At 44.5% G+C, this 21,728-nt stretch overlaps 1 protein-coding gene across 1 annotated transcript in view; it reads right to left on the reverse strand.

Moving 5' to 3' along the window:
- The window catches only part of LOC126412237 (uncharacterized), a 493,249-nt gene that overhangs the window by 28,248 nt on the left and 443,273 nt on the right, over positions 1-21,728 (reverse strand). Inside the window, exon 5 of the mRNA XM_050081729.1 lies at positions 21,339-21,417. Coding sequence (XP_049937686.1) covers positions 21,339-21,417 — 79 coding nt within the window. The remainder of the gene's footprint in view (positions 1-21,338; positions 21,418-21,728) is intronic.

Raw genomic sequence — 21,728 nt, forward strand, 5'->3', positions numbered from 1 at the left:
TCCTCCTTGAACAGAGTATTCGCTATGACTAGCTGAAATTTACTGCTGAACTCCATTAGTCTTTCTCCTCTCTCATTCCTATTGCCAAGTCCATATTCTCCTCTAATCCTTTCTTCTACTCTTACGCCAACAACTGCATTCCAGTCCCATGTGAGTACTAGATTTTCATCTCTCTTTACGCACTGTATTACCCTTTCAATATCCACATATACTTTCTCTATCTCTTCATCCTCAGCTGCGACGACGGCATGTACACCTGAACTATCGTTGTCAGTGCTGGTTAGCTGTCGATTGTGATGAGAACAACCACATCAATGAACTGTTCGCAGTAACACACTTTGTGTCGTACTTCCTATTCATAACGAATCATACTCCCGTTATACCATTCACTGTTTCTGTTGACATTACCCTAGACTCATCTGACCAGAAACCCTTGCCTTCTTTCCATTTCACTTCACTGACCCCTAGTATATATAGTTGAGCCTTAGCATTTCCCTTTTTCAGATTTCCTAGCTTCCCTACCACGTTCAAACTTCTGAAATTCCACGCCCCGACTCGTAGAACGTTATCCTTTCGTTGGTTAGTCAGCCTCTTTCTTACGGTCACCTCCCCTTGTCAGTACCCTCCAGGATATCCGAATGGGGACTATTTCGGAATCGTTTGCCAATGGAGAGATCATCATGACACTTTTTCAATTACAGGCCACATGTCTTGTGGATACGCATTGTGTGTCTTTAATGCAGGGGCTTCCATTGCCTTCTGCATCCTCATGCCGTTGGTCATTGTTGATTCTTCCACCTTTAGGGGCAGTTCCCCACCCCAAGGGCAAGAGTGTGCCCTGAACCTCTCTCCACACCTCCGCCCTCTTTGACAAGACCGTTGGCAGTACGAGGGTTACTTCTTATGCCGGAAGTCTTCGGCCGCCAAAGCTAATGATTTGCTTACTGATCAAAGATGCTTTCCCTAGACCACGGGTGCAATTATGTGCTCGATTTCAGGAAGATCTGCTGACTGAGCAGGCTAAGGCAACATGTTGACACACTGTATAGCTTGTTGGTTTATCAAAGCGGTTTGTGACCGAGCGTTATCCTGATGGAAAACACCCCCTGGAAAGCTGTTGCAGCACAACAGCTCTGATCATCAGATTGACGTAAAAATTTGCAATCAGGGTGCGTGGGATAAGCACGAGAGGGCTCCTGCTATCCCACGAAAACACACCTGAGACCACCTCTCCTCGAGGTCCATTCCCTTACACCTCGATGGTGTACACCTAGGCCGCAGATTCTTCTGGACCTTTTGCATGGCCCTAAGGATCAGGCTCTCCACTATCACTTCCTTTCGATTCTCGATATGTACCGGGACCATGAAGTGGTTTACACCAATGGTTCGATGGCTGATGGTCACGTAGGTTTTGCTTATGTTCATGGAGGACATATTGAACAGCACTCCTTGCCAGATGGCTGCAGTGTTTTCACTGCAGAGCTGTCGGCCATATCTCGTTCTCTTGAGTTCATCCACTCATGCCCTGGCGAGTCATTTCTCTTGTGTACTGACCCCTTGAGCAGCCTACAAGCTATCGACCAGTGCAACCCTCGCCATCCTTTGGTAGCGCCCATTCAGTAGTCTATCTGCCCTGGAACGGTCGCATCGTTCAGTGGCATTTGTGTGGACCCTAGGACGTGTCGGAATCCCAGGCATCGTGTGAAACCCAACTCGCGCTATTCCTCCACGAGACTCAGGGGGCCATAGACACGGGTTCCCAGGTAGATGCCGTGTTTCTTGACTTCCGCAAGGCGTTCGATACAGTTCCCCACAGTCGTTTAATGAACAAAGTAAGAGCATATAGACTATCAGACCAATTGTGTGATCGGATTGGTTTCTAGATAACAGAACGCAGCATGTCATTCCCAATGGAGAGAAGTCTTCTGAAGTAAGAGTGATTTCAGGTAGGACCGTTGCTATTCACAATATATATAAATGACCTTGTGGATAACATTGGAAGTTCACTGAGGCTTTTTGTGGATGAAGCTGTAGTACACTCCTGGAAATTGAAATAAGAACACCGTGAATTCATTGTCCCAGGAAGGGGAAACTTTATTGAAACATTCCTGGGGTCAGATACATCACATGATCACACTGACAGAACCACAGGCACATAGACACAGGCAACAGAGCATGCACAATGTCGGCACTAGTATAGTGTATATCCACCTTTCGCAGCAATGCAGGCTGCTATTCTCCCATGGAGACGATCGTAGAGATGCTGGATGTAGTCCTGTGGAACGGCTTGCCATGCCATTTCCACCTGGCGCCTCAGTTGGACCAGCGTTCGTGCTGGACGTGCAGACCGCGTGAGACGACGCTTCATCCAGTCCCAAACATGCTCAATGGGGGACAGATCCGGAGATCTTGCTGGCCAGGGTAGTTGACTTACACCTTCTAGAGCACGTTGGGTGGCACGGGATACATGCGGACGTGCATTGTCCTGTTGGAACAGCAAGTTCCCTTGCCGGTCTAGGAATGGTAGAACGATGGGTTCGATGACGGTTTGGATGTACCGTGCACTATTCAGTGTCCCCTCGACGATCACCAGTGGTGTACGGCCAGTGTAGGAGATCGCTCCCCACACCATGATGCCGGGTGTTGGCCCTGTGTGCCTCGGTCGTATGCAGTCCTGATTGCGGCGCTCACCTGCACGGCGCCAAACACGCATACGACCATCATTGGCACCAAGGCAGAAGCGACTCTCATCGCTGAAGACGACACGTCTCCATTCGTCCCTCCATTCACGCCTGTCGCGACACCACTGGAGGCGGGCTGCACGATGTTGGGGCGTGAGCGGAAGACGGCCTAACGGTGTGCGGGACCGTAGCCCAGCTTCATGGAGAGGTTGCGAATGGTCCTCGCCGATACCCCAGGAGCAACAGTGTCCCTAATTTGCTGGGAAGTGGCGGTGCGGTCCCCTACGGCACTGCGTAGGATCCTACGGTCTTGGCGTGCATCCGTGCGTCGCTGCGGTCCGGTCCCAGGTCGACGGGCACGTGCACCTTCCGCCGACCACTGGCGACAACATCGATGTACTGTGGAGACCTCACGCCCCACGTGTTGAGCAATTCGGCGGTACGTCCACCCGGCCTCCCGCATGCCCACTATACGCCCCCGCTCAAAGTCCGTCAACTGCACATACGGTTCACGTCCACGCTGTCGCGGCATGCTACCAGTGTTAAAGACTGCGATGGAGCTCCGTATGCCACGGCAAACTGGCAGACACTGACGGCGGCGGTGCACAAATGCTGCGCAGCTAGCGCCATTCGACGGCCAACACCGCGGTTCCTGGTGTGTCCGCTGTGCCGTGCGTGTGATCATTGCTTGTACAGCCCTCTCGCAGTGTCCGGAGCAAGTATGGTGGGTCTGACACACCGGTGTCAATGTGTTCTTTTATCCATTTCCAGGAGTGTGTATCGAGAGGATGTAACAATAGAAAATTGTACTGACATGCAGGAGGATCTGCACCGAATTGACGCACGGAGCAGGGAATGGCAATTGAATCTCAATGTAGACAAGTGTAAGGTGCTGCGAATACGTAGAAAGAAAGATCCTTTATCATTTAGCTACAATATAGCAGGTCAGCAACTGGAAGCAGTTAATTCCATAAATTATCTGGGAGTAGGCATTAGGAGTGATTTAAAATGGAATGACCATATAAAATTAATCGTCGGTAGGTTGCATGCCACACTGAGATTCATTGGAGGAATCCTGAGGAAATCCAGTCCGAAAACAAAGGAAGTAGGTCACAGTACGCTTGTTCACCCACTGCTTGAATACTGCTCGCCGTTGTGGGATCCGTGCCAGGTAGGGTTGATGGAGGAAATGGAGAGGATCCAACGGAGAGTGGCGCGCTTCGTTACAGGATCGTTTAGTGATCGCGAGGGCGTTACGGAGATGATAGATAAACTCCAGTGGAAGAATCTGCAAGAGAGACGCTCAGTAGCTCGGTACGGGCTTTTATTGAAGTTTAGAGAACATACCTTACCGAGGAGTCGAGCAGTATATTTGCTGCCTCCTACGTATATCTCGCGAAGAGACCATGAGGATAAATTCAGAGAGATCAGAGCCCCCACAGAAGCATACCAACAATCTTTCTTTCCACGGACAGTACGAGACTGGAATAGAAGTGAGAACCGATAGAGGTACTCAAGGTACGCTCCGGCACACATCTCAGGTGGCTTGCGGAGTATGGATGTAGGTGTAGGTGTAACTCCACGTGTAGGTCCTCTGTGTCTAGCACTCAAAGATTGCTTGCAGGTCTTCAACTGGCCTCGTCGTAACCTACACGTAGTTCACTGGCACCGAGGTCAATCCAGCTTTCATCAGAAAACACAATAAACCTCCACACTGCCCTCCAATAAGCTCTCGCTTGATACAATGGAAGTCGCAATGGCAATGGTTTGGGGTCAGAGGGATGCACGCTGCATGGAGTCTGGCTCGGAGCTGCCCTTGAAGTAACCGATTTGTAACAGTTCGTTGTGTCACTGCGGTGTCAACTGCTGCCCAGACTGCTGCTGCAGATGCAGTACAACGTGGAAGAGCCATACATCGAACACGATGCTCTTACCTCTCGGTAGTGCCACGTGGCCGTCCGGAGCCCGGTCTTCTTGCGACCGTACATTTTCGTGACCACCGCCGGCAGCAACCATTAACAGTGGCTACATTCCTGCCAAGTCTTTCTGCAATATCGCAAAAGGAACATCCAGCCTCTCGTAGCCCTATTACACGACCTCATTAGTGACGTGTTGATAGTGGCGTCTTTATCGCCTTCAAGGCGTTCTTGACTAACATCAACTCACCACGCCCAATCTCAAAGGTAACTAACGTTCACGACCGTTACAGAGTGTATTTAATGCAAATCTGATTTGCATCCTCATAATGGCTCCATTAGCGCCACTCTTACGCGACTGGCTCGAAGTACGAGTAGACATAATCTTTCAGCTGTAGAAACACGCCTACCAACTTTCGTTTATTTCCCACAACTCCATCTTGGTGTTGCGATTTTTTTCCGTCAATGTATTTACCGTATGGGGACCGGACTTTATAGGAATTACGTTCAGACTGTCTTCTGGTGGATTTGCGTTGATAGAAGTGTTAGTGTCATGATTTTCCGTTAAGCGCCGGTACTGGTACGGCGACATAGGATTGAAACAGAAGCTCCTGTGTGCAATACGCTTGCAGACAATCAACATGGATCTGGACAAGGTGAGCAGGGCCTTACTCGTAAGTTATTTTACCAAAACAACAGCAATAATGCTGGTACTCTTCACGAGTCTAGACGCATTAAAGCAATACGGAGAGGTCCACTTTCTGCAACGGGATTAAGGAACATGGTTTGAAAGTTCTAATTCACTGGCGATTTTGGAATTGCTTCTGGGAGAGGCCGACGGCCAGTTGCGCCACAAACTGTTGAATAAGTTACTGTTGTCATGGCTGAGAATGTGGACGCAATGTACGATCTTGAAACAGTGCCACGACAGCTGCACATTTCATGGTGCACCGATCAAAAAGTGCTGTGAAGAATTGTGAAATGGTATATCTACTGCAGTTCCAGGCTGTCATGGGTGCAGATCTTCGTCACATTGAGCAAAGTTCGTAACCTGGAACGTAAACATAGTGCGCAATTAACAAATGTTACTTTCTCATGTGGAAATTAAAATGTGCTCCTTTCAATGGTTTATTTCTGTTCCGTATGTCCTCGCAGACGTTGCCAGGAAGTTTTAATTGTCCTACGATCACTCGTTTTTCTCTGTGGCCCTCTCAATTAGCGAAAGTTTAATTACAACCGTGTACAGCCATTAGGGTATTCGCCACAAGAAATGTTCAGGAGACCGCGGGAAATCCTGATTAGACGGGATTTGAACACAGAAGCCGGCAGGAGTGGCCGAGCGATTCTAAGCGCTTCAGTTTGGAAACGCGCTACCGCTATGATCGCAGGTTCCAATCCTGCCTCGGGCATGGATGTGTGTGTGTCCTTAGGTTAGTTAGATTTAAGTAGTTCTAAGTTCTAGGGGACTGATGACCTCAGAAGTTAAGTCTCATAGTTCTCAGAGCCATTTGAACGTTTGATAGGATATATTTAACATGTTTCAGACGTGTACTTGCAAGTGAGTTCTTTTGAATATGCGTATTAATATATTTTGCCTTTAAACAGGAGTCTGGTACTTGCCTACTACGACATATAATCGTTCCATTATTATAAGTGTTTCATATAACGAACGTCAGTGATCCTAATAAATTAGTGCCTTTACTGAATTATACATTTTCTTCAAGTCCGATTATGGACACTGTATTGCATATGTTAAGATTATTTACCAGTCACTGCACCATGTACTGGTACTTGGATTCTGCAGTTAATTTTACAAGCAGTGGATATTTATTAATGAATTAGTTTCCGGAAAACAGCTTAGGATACGTTGGATATTATCCATGAACTAATTTACGTAGGTTGAGAATAGAAATGATGGCACCACACTTTCCGAGAAAATAGAAATGCTTTACACAGATTCCAACTCGCAAATGAGACACACGTCAACTTACCTTAAAGTATATTAGTAACCAAAACAGTATTTACACACTGCGGAAATCACACAGAAGCATCTGTTGATGCTGTGCAAAACTTAAGGACCTTTACAGACATTTTAGACCACGAGACACAGATGATAGAATAACAAGACAAACTCTTGCAGCAAATGCTTTCGTCCAGTGATACAGACACTGGCTTAAGGAGTAATTCTCTTTGAAACTTTCAAAAAAAATCTTTTTGTTTTGTTTAAAATTTTCTCTGCTATGTCTGCTTTATTGTAGTGTTCATCCCAAGTTCGCTAGAACCTCCGTTATGGAGTTTCAAGGTGATTTGTGAAAAAATACCTCGAAAACGATTCACAGCAGGAGAAAATAGGCATTATGGAAATTATGAACGTGCTCCAACTTGAGACCGGACCAATCTGTTGCGACTACTGCACAAAAGCGGACGAAAAACGTGTCGAGCGATCAGAGCGCCGGATGACAGAAGCTGCCGAAAGGGCCCGCAGGATCATCATGGCTGCTAAGAAGATGGAGGAGGATCTCCTTTTGGGAGATTTTTCGTAGCGAATAAACATGAGAGCATCCATGTGCCCTGTGTAGCGTTTTTGAAAAGTTCTTCCTGATTACCCTTGATGTAAGCTGGGAAACAATTGGTATGTCAGCTGAACATTGTAACATCTGTATTTATTTATCTACCTTTATCTGTCTGTGCCTTCCTTTCCCAGTGTATCACATTACTTCGCTATGTTATATCACAGACGACTACTTGTATCCATTGCAAGTGACGACTCACTTTGTTGTTCTTGGAGAAGGATAACATTACATTAGTACATATTAATATGGGGGCAATTTTTGTGCGATTCGGTGATGATATATGACAAGGTTTTAGAGATTTGCACTGTTAGGTAGTTTTTTCTGCATATTTTTAGTACTGAAGTGTTTTCTGTTGCTCATTCTGTCAATTCCTTTTGATAAATATTAAGTGTTTATTGCAGTAATTTTAATAGTGTTAATTTCTTGTGTGAGTGCCTTCCATTTTCATGGCAATGAGCGTCCTCTTTAAAATACTGATCTAAGTGCAACATGTTACGTGATGAGTTATGTATTTTGAGAGCGGTGTTCTGCATGTAACAGATCGAAAGATTAATTTCTAATATCCAACTGTTGTTGATGAAGAATAGGAGCTTTGCTTTTACATCTATGGGAGACTAACCTATGCCGACCGTAACAAAACACTACTTACCACACCATCTAAGCTCACATAAAAATGCTGCGCTGAAGTTTGAGATCAGAATGTTAGTTGTAAGTTATCTGTGCCGCAAATTTTGTACAGCAGCCACTAGATCTTGCTAGCAGATTTTGTAAAAATAGTAGTTTTAATAATAAACAGGCACACACCGTAACATCTTCCTTTCTGAGACTTCGGGAGGACGACGGTTCAATCCCGCGTCCGGCCAACCTGATTTAGGTTTTCCGTGATTTCCCTAAATCGCTCCAGGCAAATGCCGGGATGGTTCCTTTGAAAGGGCACGGCCGACTTCCTTCCCCCTCCTTCCATAATCCGATGAGATCGATGACCTCGCAGTTTGGTCTCTTCCCGCCAAACAACCAACAAACCAACCTTTCTGAGACGGCACTATGAAATGGGGAAACTGAAGAATAAAATATTTTTCTATATACAATTAATAACAATCATTGTGATATCAGCATGTTTTTATTATATTAGAACATGTCAACGCTTATTCATCCAAAGTACGAGGAAATTGTGTTAGGTAGCGAACTTAAGCATTGGATAATTTTGCTGATTTTTATGTTTGTTACTGAGGGCTAGATCTCTATAGAATTTCCTTATAATAGTCTGGTTTACAGTAGTATCAAAAGAAATTCATTTCGTGTTTGGGACTAAAAAATTGCAGTTGTCACAAGAAAAGTGGTTTTCGTCATCGAAATGCAACGCGTGGTAAGCTGATTAACAGTATTGCCTACGACGACGAATTAAGATAACAATAGCAACTAATATTAATTTTTCAGTTGTGTTAAGTTTGGATGTCTTCAAAAACTAATAATAAAAAATTGGTGACTTGGAATAAAAACCTGCTATGTGTCAACAATATTGCGCCGCTGTGAACAGTTTCTTTACTGCAACGCATGCAGGACTCAATCCTTCAAACTGTAATACACCTCACCACAATAGTAGACTGAATTTCAACCTTAATGAAAGACCTATGTTCTATCTCTTCGCATACCGTTCTACCATCTTCCCTCGTTTTTCTTCTCATATTTGGCTCTTTTTATTTATTTATTTGCAGTATAATTTACTCCTGATTTACTTTTCACAACTTCAGCTGTCCCTTCAATTAAGGGTTGCTTTCCCGGACATTGCCCACTTACTCTTCTTTCGTATGTTCTTCTCATTCTACCGAAATATAAAGATTTATTTAGGTATTCGAGCTTTCAATTATAACGCCCAATAAATCAGTATCAAAAAACTGTGAAGTATTCAAATAATGGTCTGGTACTTGATGAACTTGTGAAACAAATTTTAGAGGAAAATTGACGCTCATCATGTTATCCTCCGTCCAGTTCATTATCTTAGTAAACAGTCATTGGTAACCAGCAGTCTTCAAGAATAGTTTTCTGATTTTTTGCACCAATTCATGAATCAAAATTGAAAGTCTTCCACTCCTCCATGCATCGCAAACATTTGTTCTGCCTCCACTAAATTCTCAACGCCGCTTAAACACACTCGCTGTATTTAAACACCTTCGCCATAAATCATTGTGATTGATGAAAAAATTCCGGTAGATGTTATTCCTTTCGCGAGCAGGAAGCGGACCACAGCAGGTGACTCGCACTTGGTGGTATTTCTTATCATCTTTCACAGAAGTGGTCATTAAAACGGGAATTTACGTGCTACCTTATTCCTGCGATGCTCGCTCTAGTCAGCGGATGGCCCTCTACCACTGACTGTTGCTAACCCTCAAACAGCAAAAACATAGCCCGTTATGGTCACAGTACACTTACTTCCCGAACACGCTTCGTATACGAATGGCAGGATGCAATTTTTTTAGGTTAACAGATAGTAACCTCCATCAGAGTCAGTAAAGGATGGTTCTGGGTCCGCCACGACTTTAACGATCACAGAGTTGGCGTGAGGTTTTCGTTAACCATGCGAGACGCCTACGGAAGGCCGCAGCGCTCCATTGTTCTGCTGGATGGGTCGGTGGCGGCCGCACGGCCCACGCGGCCGTGTTAACAACGTCTGAAGGTCCGCTCTGGACTCGCCCGTGCCATCCACTGCCAGTAAGCGACTTCTTCACCAGCGCTCTCAAGGCTTCTGAGTTTCGCTCTATCACGAGGACACTAGCTTCAAACTACTAACCGGGAGTCTCTCACAAGTGACTAGAGGGTTGCAGGCCTCTATGCTGTAGTTTTAGAAACGCGCACCTATTCATAATTACAGATTTCATCAAAATTTGTGGTATACGAGATGTGAGAGGAAAGTAATGGGACCGAAAACTATGCGAGCGATCTAGCAACGCTGTGTTGTTCTACTTGTGTAGACCGGTGCGTTCATCCCCTCCAGATGCTCAGTCCGAGTGTCAGCTCTGTACATCACGTGGGCTTTGAGAGAGCTATCAGTGTAGTTCTGTTTTTGTTGTGTGTTACGAAAATGGAATAGCGGAATTTACAGCAACGTTGTGCCGCCAAGTTTTGTATTAGACTTGGGGAATCAACGAGTGTGGCCTATGAAAAGTTGAAACAAGCCTATACGAAGGGAGACCTCCAACTTAACAAACCGACGAAAACGCCAAATGTGTGCGTGCTCTTGTGAGATCAGAGCGACGTTTAACAATAAGGATGATGAGTGATCTGTTAAACACTTTCAACATACATCATATTTTGACGGAATATTTGCATATGGCGGGATTTCTTATCATCTTTCACAAAACTGGTCACTGAAACGGGAATTTATATGTCAAAATGGTGCCGAAAAAATTTCACAACAGAGCAGAAGGACAATCGAAGAAACGTGTACGTTGATGTTCTTGAGAGGGATGCCAATGACCACAAATGGTTCAGTCGTGCGATCAGAGGTGATGAATCCTGTATTTCTAAGTACAATCCTGAGACAAAGCGACAAAGTGAGGACTCGCACACTCAGACATCTCCTTGACCGAGGAAAGCTCGAATGAGCAAATCAAAAATCAAAACAACGCTGATCCGCTTTTTTGAATGTAGGGCTATCAGGCATACAGAAGTAGTTCCTCCAGGGCAAACTGTCAAGCAAGTGTTTTACAAAGATGTCCTTGAAAGGTTCAGCAAAAGGGTGAATCGACTGAGACCGGAAACTGGAGACAACTGGATGCTGCATCACAACAACGGTCCATGTCACATGGCCACTTTCATCACCACGTAATTTTGACCTCAAAACGCATTCCAGTTGTTCAACAGCCACCCCCCCCCCCCCCCCCCCCACCGACACCCCTATTCACCTGATCTGAATCCTTCTCACTTTCTTTTCAGGAATTGGAAATTGTCTTAAAAGGCGTCATTTTGGGACTCTGGAGAACATTCAAAATAATCTGATCGACATGTTGAAGACCCTATCAGCTGACGTTTGGGCGGTGCTACCAATACATGGAACAACGACTCCGCCGGTGTATAGCTGCAGGAGGTAATTACTTTGAGGGGGTAATAGTGCTGTTTGAGAAAATAAAAATTTTGGTAGACAGAAAAAAAGGTTGCGTTTTTGACGCGGGTCTAGCGAGGCATTAGCCATGTATTTTAGCGTAGTTTTCAAACAGCGTTTGGCGCAGCAGAAAGAGTTAAGAACGGCAATCGGAGGATCGTGGGGTCGACTCCCTGTAGAATAAGTTTTGGTTTTCCATTTTTGCATTACTTCACTGCAAATACACCTAAAATGCTATTATATTGTATTTACTAATATTTTCATGGCATGAAAAAGAAAGGCAAGGGAAAATTTAGGATTGCAAACGAAGTTCCAATAAGGGATTGTACTTACAGCGCCCACGAGGACTCTGCAAATACACTACTGGCCATTAAAATTGCTACACCAAGAAGAAATGTAGATAATAAACGGGTATTCATTGGACAAATATATTATACTAGAACTGACATGTGATTACATTTTCACGTAATTTGGGGGCATAGATCCTAAGAAATCAGTAACCAGAACAACCACCTCTGGCCGTAATAACGGCCTTGATACGCCTGGGCATTGAGTCAAACAGAGCTTGGATGGTGTGTGCAGGTACAGCTGCCCATGCAGCTTCAACACAACACCACAGTTGAACAAGAGTAGTGACTAGCGTATTGTGATTGTGACGAGCCAGATGCTCGGCCACCATTAACCAGACGTTTTCAGTTAGTGAGAGATCTGGAGAATGTGCTGGCCTGGGCAGCAGTCGAACATTTTCTGTTTCCAGAAAGGCCCGTACAGGACCTGCAACATGCTGTCGTGCATTATCCTGCTGAAATGTAGTGTTTCACAAGGATCGAATGAAGGGTAGAGCCACGGGTCGAAACACATCTGAAATGTAACGTCCACTGTTCAAAGTGCCGTCAATACGAACAAGAGGTGGCCGAGACGTGTAGCCAATGGCACACCAAACCATCACGCCGGGTGATACGCCAGTATGTCGATAACGAATACACGCTTCCATCACGCCAAACACGTACGCGACCATCATAATGCTGTAAACAGAACCTGGATTCATCCGAAAAAATTACGTTTTGCCATTCGTGCACACAGGTTCGTCGTTGAGTACACCATAGCAGGCGCTCCTGTGTGTGATGCAGAGTAAAGGGTAACCGCAGCCATGGTCTCCGAGCTGATAGTCCATGCTGCTGCAAACGTCGTCGAACTGTTCCTGCAGATGGTTGTTCTCTTGCAAATGTCCCCATCTGTTGACTCATGGATTGAGACGTGGCTGCATGATCCGTTACAGCCATGCGGATAAGATGCCTGTCATCCCGACTGCTAGTGATACGAGGCCGTTGGGATCCAGCACGGCGTTCCGTATTACCCTCCTGAACGCACCGATTCCATGTTCTGCTAACAGTCATTGGATCTCGAACAACGCGAGCAGCAATGTCGCGATACGATAAACCGCATTCGCGATGGACTACAATCCGACCTTTATCAAAGTCGGAAACGTGATGGTACGCATTTTTCCTCCTTACACGAGGCATCACAACAACGTTTCACCAGGCAATGCCGGCCAACTGCTGTTTGTGTATGAGAAATTGGTCGGAATCTTTCCTCATGTCAGCACGTTGTAGGTGTCGCCACCGGCGCCAACCTTGTGTGAATGCTCTGAAAAGCTAATCATTTGCATATCACAGCATCTTCTTCCTGTCTGTTAAATTTCGCGTCTGTAGCACGTCACATTCGTGGTGTAGCAATTTTAATGGCCAGTAGTGTAACTTTACAAGAATAAATTGCAATTAAAGCGTACAGGACGTCGTATGCCGTTAGTATGATTGTGACCTTCGGGTGGCCCACGGCAGCTGTACGCGAATCGCAGGTTCCCGGTGCAGGTAAAGTGACCCATAGAGAGAGAAAAGGAAATCCTGCGAAGACTGCATCAAAATACATTCTATTGCACATCACCAACTACCATCGCAAATATTTGGTGAAATGATGTCATTATTCGTGGTTTGCTCCCAAACTGTGCACCTTTTCTGAATGTAAACCAAGTCTGTATTCTTTACAGGTACTTTAAAACCACTATGTAATTGTAAAAATGCAGTGTATAACGTGTGCAAGACGATACAACAACTGTTTTTGCGATGAATGTCATTCCAGCATGTGCAATAATGTAAAATAATCAAAGTATCTAATTTTGTAAATGAAGCTTTCATATACACCTTACAATCCTTTCCCGTAAATTTGTTTGCAATTCGAAATTTTTCTTTGCCTTTTCTTTTCGTGCAATTTATAAAAATATCCATAAATGGAATATCTTGACCGTTATTTCGCTTTGTTCTTAGTGTAACTAAAGTAAAAATTGAAAATGAAGTTTGCCGCTCGGAGTGGCCGCGCGCTTGAGGCGCCATGTCACGGATTGCGCGGCCCCTCCCGCCGGAGGTTCGAGTCCTCCTTCGGGCATGGGTGTGTGTTGTTCTTAGCATAAGTTAGTTTACGTAGTGTGTAAGTCTAGGTACCGATGACGTAAGCAGTTTGGTCCCCTAGGACTTGACACACATTTGATCATTTTTGAAGTTTTCCCACAGGCAACTCGATTCCACAACCCTCAGCTTACCATTCTGTACTCTTTCTGCTACACCAACCGCTGATTGGAAACTAAACTAAGTTAAGTCGCTCATGCCTCGCCCTACCTGCACCAAAAATGCTATTGTTAGGGTTCCGCACCTCAATCGGTAAAAAACGGAACCCCTATGGGATTACTTTGTCGTCCGCCCGTCCGTTCGCTATGTGGCTGGCTGTGTGTCTGACTGTTAAATACGGTTTTTCTCGGGAAAGAATAGACATATCAAGATGAAATTTATGTCACGTACAAAGTCTACGATTCCTTGACAGTTTAAAAAATTGAAGCTTCTAAATCAACCAAAAGATATGGCCACATTCGTGTACTAGCAAACGCACTCGTCAAGAGCTTCCCGTTGACCTCAACTCACCTAATTAATGCTATCTTCACGCTACTACATCGTTGCTTCCGAAGATTTGGCGGAAAACAGGCATGATTTACATTTAAAAATATTTCTTTTTCGGGAATTAAATTTAATGCGTATCACATATACCTGGACGAGACGACGCTACTGAAATGGCAGTAAGAGATCCTCGTGCGTTTTCAGTCACGGAGCGAATAAAGGGCTTCTTCCCGTAGTCAGATGATACTCTGGGAACACTAAGAGTAGAGGAACTCTTGCATCTCTCTCGGTTATTTCTTAAACTGTCTTTCTATCTTAGCTTTATTTCCCGGTCTGTTTTTGGTCCCCCTTTGTGCGTGTGCCCTTGGTGGAGATATATCCGCCATCCCTCGGTACGACTCTGGTTAGACTAAGTTATTGAGTAGTTTTGTTAGGAACTGCCGTCAGTGTAGCCGCAGGCACAAAAAAAAATGGAATTAAAATCAGTTATAAAGTACTTCAGTTATCTTCCTGCAGCTATCACAAGCAATCAGTTTATTTGTATTGACCGTATTGTTTGTAATTATTAAATGTAATTAACGTAAATGAGATTCGAAGCTGGATAACATAATAAATCCATCGCCACATAATTAGCTTTTCCACGTGGGACTAATTAATTAACAATAGAATACAGTACTCAAGTAAGCTTGTTTACGCACATACAAACGAAATAATTTATTTTCGGAAGTTCCAGCAAAGGCTGATAAATTGTGTTGAAAAAACGTAGAAAAAAGTATGGAGAAATAAAGATTTTAGAGCAAAAGCTAGCATCCACAGGGCAACGGAGAGAAATCTTTAGACGTACATGTAGCTCCGGGTGTACCCCATGGGAATTTTATAGGACCATTACTATTCACAATATCCATACATATTATAAAAATGGATGTATGTGAGCGAGAGTGCGGTGTGTGTGTGTGTGTGTGTGTGTGTGTGTGTGTGTGTTTGTTCTCCTCCTAAACAAGTGGACCGATTTCAACCTCGTATGATGAGGCGTTGCCAGAGAGACGTTTACAAAATCACGTTGTACACGCGCGTACAGAAACCGTGTGGGGTCATGTATCTTAATTTGTATACTGTAATTATACATTTGTGCATTACGCATATTTCTTTGTAAGTCTGTTTCATAATTGCGCAGATGTTTCCACGAATATATGGATTTTTTTTTTCGAAACTTCACTACAAACAGTTCATTTTTTGTTTTCGTTTCTAATATAAAATTGGCAAACTGAATATTCGGAGAATGCAGGGTTTGTCAGCTAGCAGCTATATAAATGACTTAAGATGGAAGTTCCAGGAGGCTCTTCGCAGCTGAAGCTTCTGTGTATAGAGCAGACACTACACTAGAAAATTGTAGCAGCAGAGATTCGACAGTTAATACAAGGACTGACAGTTACTGAGCATAAACAAATGTAACTTAACAACACACAAATAGGACGAAAGATCTGAATACACGATTGCCAAACAATCACTGGAAATAATGACTTCCACGGAAGTAGTTTTTCTGCTTTCACTTGTCACTGTTTTCTAACTATTTGTATGTCACTATGTGTGGCTTCCTTCAAATACTAACAGAAAATTTTGGATTGTTATGACAAATTCTTACAGTTGAGTGGAATATACAGTGCGATTAACATACCCGACCGATGTGAGGTTACGGTTGAGCAATCGACATACCTCTGTGCGTGTCAGGATGACGTGCATAGGATGATACTGATAACCATATCGCTCCCCATATGATCACGTAAATTTAATTCAAGGTGTCGTGCAATGAATAACTTAGTAAACTGAATGAATTAAACAGGGGTGGCCCTACCAACCGTGAAACATGGGTGCTGTAACTCACAAAGCTGGCAGAGGTAAGGTATTAATCAAACTACTGACTGAAATAATGGTCACTATGAAGTCCTATTTACGACGGTCGTTCAATAAGTAATGTAACACTTTTTTTTCCTGAAAGCAAAGCAGGTTGGTTTTATTCAGGATTCCAATACATCAGATGATTCCCAACACTTCTGGCTACAAAACACTATTTTCCAACATAATATCTGTTCAATTCGATGGTCTTACGTCACCTTACTCGGAGGGCCTGTATGCCCGAATGCCTCCACTCTGCTGGTCGACGTCGGAACCAACCTCTCGCTGCATCAATAACCTCCCCATCATCCACGTACTGCTTCCCGCGGAGTGCATCTTTAATTGGACTACACTGATTTATTTATTTACTTATTGTTCCGTGGGACCAAATTAAGGAGAAGTCTCCATGGTCATGGAACGAGTCAATACATGAAATTATAACACGATAGTAGAAACAGATAAAATGAAATACAAGAAACGTATTCAGGCGACAATTCGTAAGTTTAAATAAAGAAAATCAACAATGTAACACTGGGATTTGCTTAATTTTTCAGCTCTTCCAGGAGCTCATCGACAGAATAGAAGGAGTGAGCCATGAGGAAACTCTTCAGTTTAGACTTAAAAGCGTTTGGAAGTGTTTGGGCTACTGCTAAGATTTTTGAGTTCTTGTGGTAGCTTATTGGAAATGGATGCAACAGAATAGTGCACTCGTTTCTGCACAAGAGTCAAGGTAGTGCATTCCACACACAGATTTGATTTCTGCCTAGTATTAACTGAGTGAAAGCTGCTAACTCTTGGGAATAAGATAATATTGCTAACAACAAACGACATTAAAGAAAATATGTACTGTGAGGGCAATGTCAGAATTCCCAGACTATTGAATAGGGGTCGACAAGAGGTTCTCGAACTTACACCACATATAGCTCGAACAGCCCGTTTATGAGCCAAAAATACCCTTTTTAAATCAGAAGAATTACCCCAAAAAATAATACCATACGACATAAGCGTATGAAAATATGCGAAGTAGACTACTTTTCGTGTTGAACTGTCACTTATTTCAGATACTGTTCTAATGGTAAATAAAGCAGCATTTAGCTTCTGAACAAGATCCTGGACATGGGCTTTCCACAACAGCTTACTATCTATCCGAACGCCTAGGAACTTGAACTGTTTCATCTCGCTTATAATATGCCCATTCTGTCTGATCAAAATATCAGCTCTTGTTGAATTGTGAGTTAGAAACTTTTGTAAAAACTGAGTCTTACTGTGATTCAGCATCACTTTCTGTAGGGTGGATGAAGTTCTGTGAGGCACTTCAGAGTTGTTCGTTGCACCATGAGGGAGGACATCAACCCTTCAGAGTCCCAGAAGATGGTCACCATGAATTTACCGGATGAGGTTGGTTGGTTGGTTTTGGGGAAGGAGACCAGACAGCGAGGTCATCGGTCTCATCGGATTAGGGAAGGACGGGGAAGGAAGTCGGCCGTGACCTTTGAAAGGAACCATCCCGGCATTTGCCTGGAGCGATTTAGGGAAATCACGGAAAACCTAAATCAGGATGGCCGGACGCGGGATTGAACCGTCGTCCTCCCGTTACCGGATGAGGGTGCGGCTTTAAACTACTTCTTCAGAAGAGAGGTGCTGTGGCGCCACTTCATGGATTGCCGGTTTTTTTTTTTTTCAGTTCGAAGTGATGAACCCACGTTTCATAGCCTGTGACAAAGTTCGACAAAAAATTGTCACGACAAGTCTCGTAACGCGCAAGCAATTCCGCACATATGGTCCTTTGGTGCTCTTTATGGTGTTCTTTAGGCGGCGAGGAACGCAGCGGGCACACACCTTTGAACACCCCAACTGGTGGACGAGTGTCTCAGTACTACCAACAGAATTAACCAGTTGTGCAGCGAAGTGTTTGTTTGCGATCCGTCGATCACCTCGAATGAGACTGTCCGCACGTTCCAACATTAATTAGAGGGGGGCACATTTGCGTGCAGCCGGACGGCACGAGGATCAGACAGCTTTTACACCACCTTGTTGCGATGATGACAGACGTCTCGCGCAAGGACTTGCAGTTTTTTTTTTTCACTGTCAGGTCTCAGTAGACATTCTGCTAACGCCTTTGAATATCTGCGATGCTCTGGTTTTCTGCCAAAAGAAACTCAAAGACAGCTCTCTGCTTAGAACGCACTTCCATTACAGACGTCATTTTGAATGTTACGTATAGCGCCGCCGCTTATCGAAACTACAAGGAAGTATAGGGGCTGGAACGGGAATATTCCGCGATGCCCCACAAAAACTTTAGCATTTTTTTCAACTTTATGAATGTGAGCCTTGGGCGTGACTCTTATCGGAAATGACAATGATTCTACCGACTGCCTCACTATCAGATACGTTCTACACTGAGGTGCCGATATCCACATAAGCATATGGCGATAGTATCGCTTATGAGGTATAAAAGGGCAGTGCATTGGCAGAGCTGGTATTTGTACTCAGGTGATATATGTGAAAAGGTTTCCGTAGTGACTATGGTCGCACGACGGGAAATAACAGGCTTTGTACGCGGAATAGTAGTCGGAGCTAGACGCATAGGACACCGCATTTCCTGAGTCGTTACGTAATTCTTCTGAGATCCTGGGCGTCAAGAGTGTGCCGACAATACCACACTTAGGCATTACATCTCAACGCTGTGGCCTACGGCCTTCACTTAACACCCGAGAGCAGCGGCGTTTGCGTAGAGTTGTCGGTGCTAACAGAAAAATAACACTGCATGAAATAACCGCAGAAGTCAATGTGGGACGTACGACAAACGTATGAGTTATGACAGTGCGGCGAAATATGCCGTTAACGGACTACGGCAGCAGACGAGCGACGCGAGTGCCTTTGCTAACAGCTCCTGCAGCGCATCTCCTGGGCTCGCGACCACGTCGGTTGGCCCTTAGATGATCAGAAAACCGTGGTCAGGTCAGATGAGTCTCGATTTCAGTTGGCACGAGCTGATGGTAGGGTTCGAGTGTGGCGCAGGCACCACGAAGCCATGAACCCAGGTTCTCAACAATGCACTGCCCGCGCTGGTGGTAGCTCCATAATGGAGTGGGATCCGTTTACGTGGAATCGACTGGGTCTTCTTGTCCAGCTGAACCCACCATCGACTGGAAATGGTTATGTTCTTCTACTTAGAGACCACTTGTAACCATTCATGAATGGCATTTTTTTGAATGACAATCCGCCATGTAGCGGCCCACAATTGCTTTCGACTGGTTTGAAGAACACTCTGAGCAATTCCAGCGAATAATTTGGCCGCACAATAGCCCGACATGAGTCCCATCGGATATTTAGGGGACACAACCGAGAGATCTGTTAGTGCACAAAATCCTGCACATCCAACAATTTCGCAATTATGGATGGCTATAGAGGAAGCATGGCTCAGTATTTCTGCAGGACGCTTCCAACGATTCATTGAGCCCATGCCATGTCTAGTTGCTGCACTATGCCGGGGAAACGCAAGTCCGACGCGTTATTGGGAGATATCCCATGACTTTTGTCTCCTCATTATAATAAAGCACCAGTCCCATATTTAACTTTAGTGTGACTTATCAATAGTGGGGCATTTAGTGCTCGAACTCAGGCGTCTTGCGAGTCCCAGGATCTTTCCTATTTTCTGTTCCAGCCAATAAGGCCTTCTCCACGTACGCACACGCGAGCTCTGTTCTCCCACTCCTGAATTTATTTATGTTAACCAATGGTTGCTGCTCTTACAGTTTCTTAGCCAAAACTAACAGTCTCAACTAGCTTGATACCTGCCTGATGGCTACTGGTGCCACACTCTCAAGTACGAAGGGATAGGATGGCCTCTTTACATTCCACTTCTAAGGTACTATCTCTAAACTGTCCCTCGCCCAGCATTTCCCAGAATGCGGGACACCTGGCTGACCCAGTTCTTTACAATTCTGACGCTCTGTTGGCGTTAGCATGTGGGGGGAAAAAAAGTCGCTATGCGCCCCCTGCGCTGTCGGACACGCTACGTTAAAATAGTCTTCTATTAATCAATATCTTCCTGTCACTTAGGGCGCAAGCTCTGCTGCCATCTGAGAAACGCAAATACTGCCTGTGTAGCGTCCTCTGCTCACACGGGATACACCGGGCCTAGTGCCTTGCAACCTGCTGTGCCGTCTCCCACGGCGGTGGTGGCCCGTGCTCTTTGACAACGATCCGTATCCCCTCGCGACTAATGGCTCGACGTCGGTCCTCCCATCTCCACTCTGTGAAGCTTCACTCAACAAGTATTCACTCAGACTATCAACCACTCATTTCAGTAATCCTCCAGATAAAGAAAGTAATGCAGATTTTAGTGCTTAGGTATGGCAATCACTGACATTAACTTTATCAATACTCGTAGTCTCATTTGTCGTCGGAAATTAATTCAGATGAGCTGGGCTCTTCAGTTTAATAGAGTGTGAATATGATGCGTGGCAGTTTTGATAAAAACGGTCGCATATCACCGAATTAAAATTGTGAATCACAATTAGAGCATTACCTTTCGTGGCCATTTCGCCACCAGTGGACCATCAAAAGTTTCGATGAGCCACTAGTTCTATCGTACGCTTCCTATCTCCACAAAGACTTTTCCTGTATGCTACCGGGAAGAGGAAACACCACAAGGAGACGGAATACAGTTTGACCTTCACACGGCTGTTATTAATACAGCATATCTCTACTCTTTAGCAGAGTAAACGCTGCAGTGAATATTTGTGACGTTACAACTACGCGCTGGGCCCGTCAAGGACATGGAGTAAAAATTCGTCACCTCATTAACATTCCTAGGGTTTCGGTAACTTGAAAATTATGTTATATCCTGGAAGTTACGGATGTAGGTTCGAGCTTCAACCTGACACACAGTTTAAATCTATACCAATCTCCACTGTCTTAAGTTAATTGATTCTTCTGTCGAGTCATGATTATAAATCAGATGCTATTTATATTTATCGTAGAACGTCCACAACATTGTGCTTTTGATTTACAGCTCCATTGTCTACCTTTACTGGGCACATAGCCCCAAACTTCACTTTGGAACTTCCAGTATGTTAGTGATTTAAAGACAACTTGCTTTGCTTGGCTTTGGAGTTACGTATGAAAGGAACACAGCGTAAACTGGAAGACTGGGAAACATCATCTTACTACGAGTGTACGCCGTCAGCAAAGACAAACTGAGAAGAAAGTAGGTGCGCACTTACCCTCTGTCGTCGATCAGCGATACGTTGGCGTTCTGCTTGCTGAAGGCGAAGCAGGACCTCACTCGGATGCCGTACATGCCTGCCAAACAGGGATGCACAACAGACACTTGAATTACCAAGTATGGCCGCATTGAAGACACAAAAAATTTTACTCGTCTTGATTTCACAGAAGAAACTCAAATACGAGTCAGTCCATATTTAATGTTCAGAATGGTTTGTGCGTGACAAGAAAGAAAATTTAGTTGATTTAGCTTCTGAAGGCTTTGATGGATGAATAGATACGACAAATACATTGACATCACTGAAAATTCTGCAAATCGTGAAAATGTAATGTTCCTTAACTCTATTAGTTCCAACAATATAAAAAATATTATACAAAATTACAATTTT

The sequence above is a fragment of the Schistocerca serialis genome, chromosome 7, assembly GCF_023864345.2.
Source record: "Schistocerca serialis cubense isolate TAMUIC-IGC-003099 chromosome 7, iqSchSeri2.2, whole genome shotgun sequence".
In the NCBI taxonomy this organism is placed as follows: Eukaryota; Metazoa; Arthropoda; class Insecta; order Orthoptera; family Acrididae; genus Schistocerca; species Schistocerca serialis.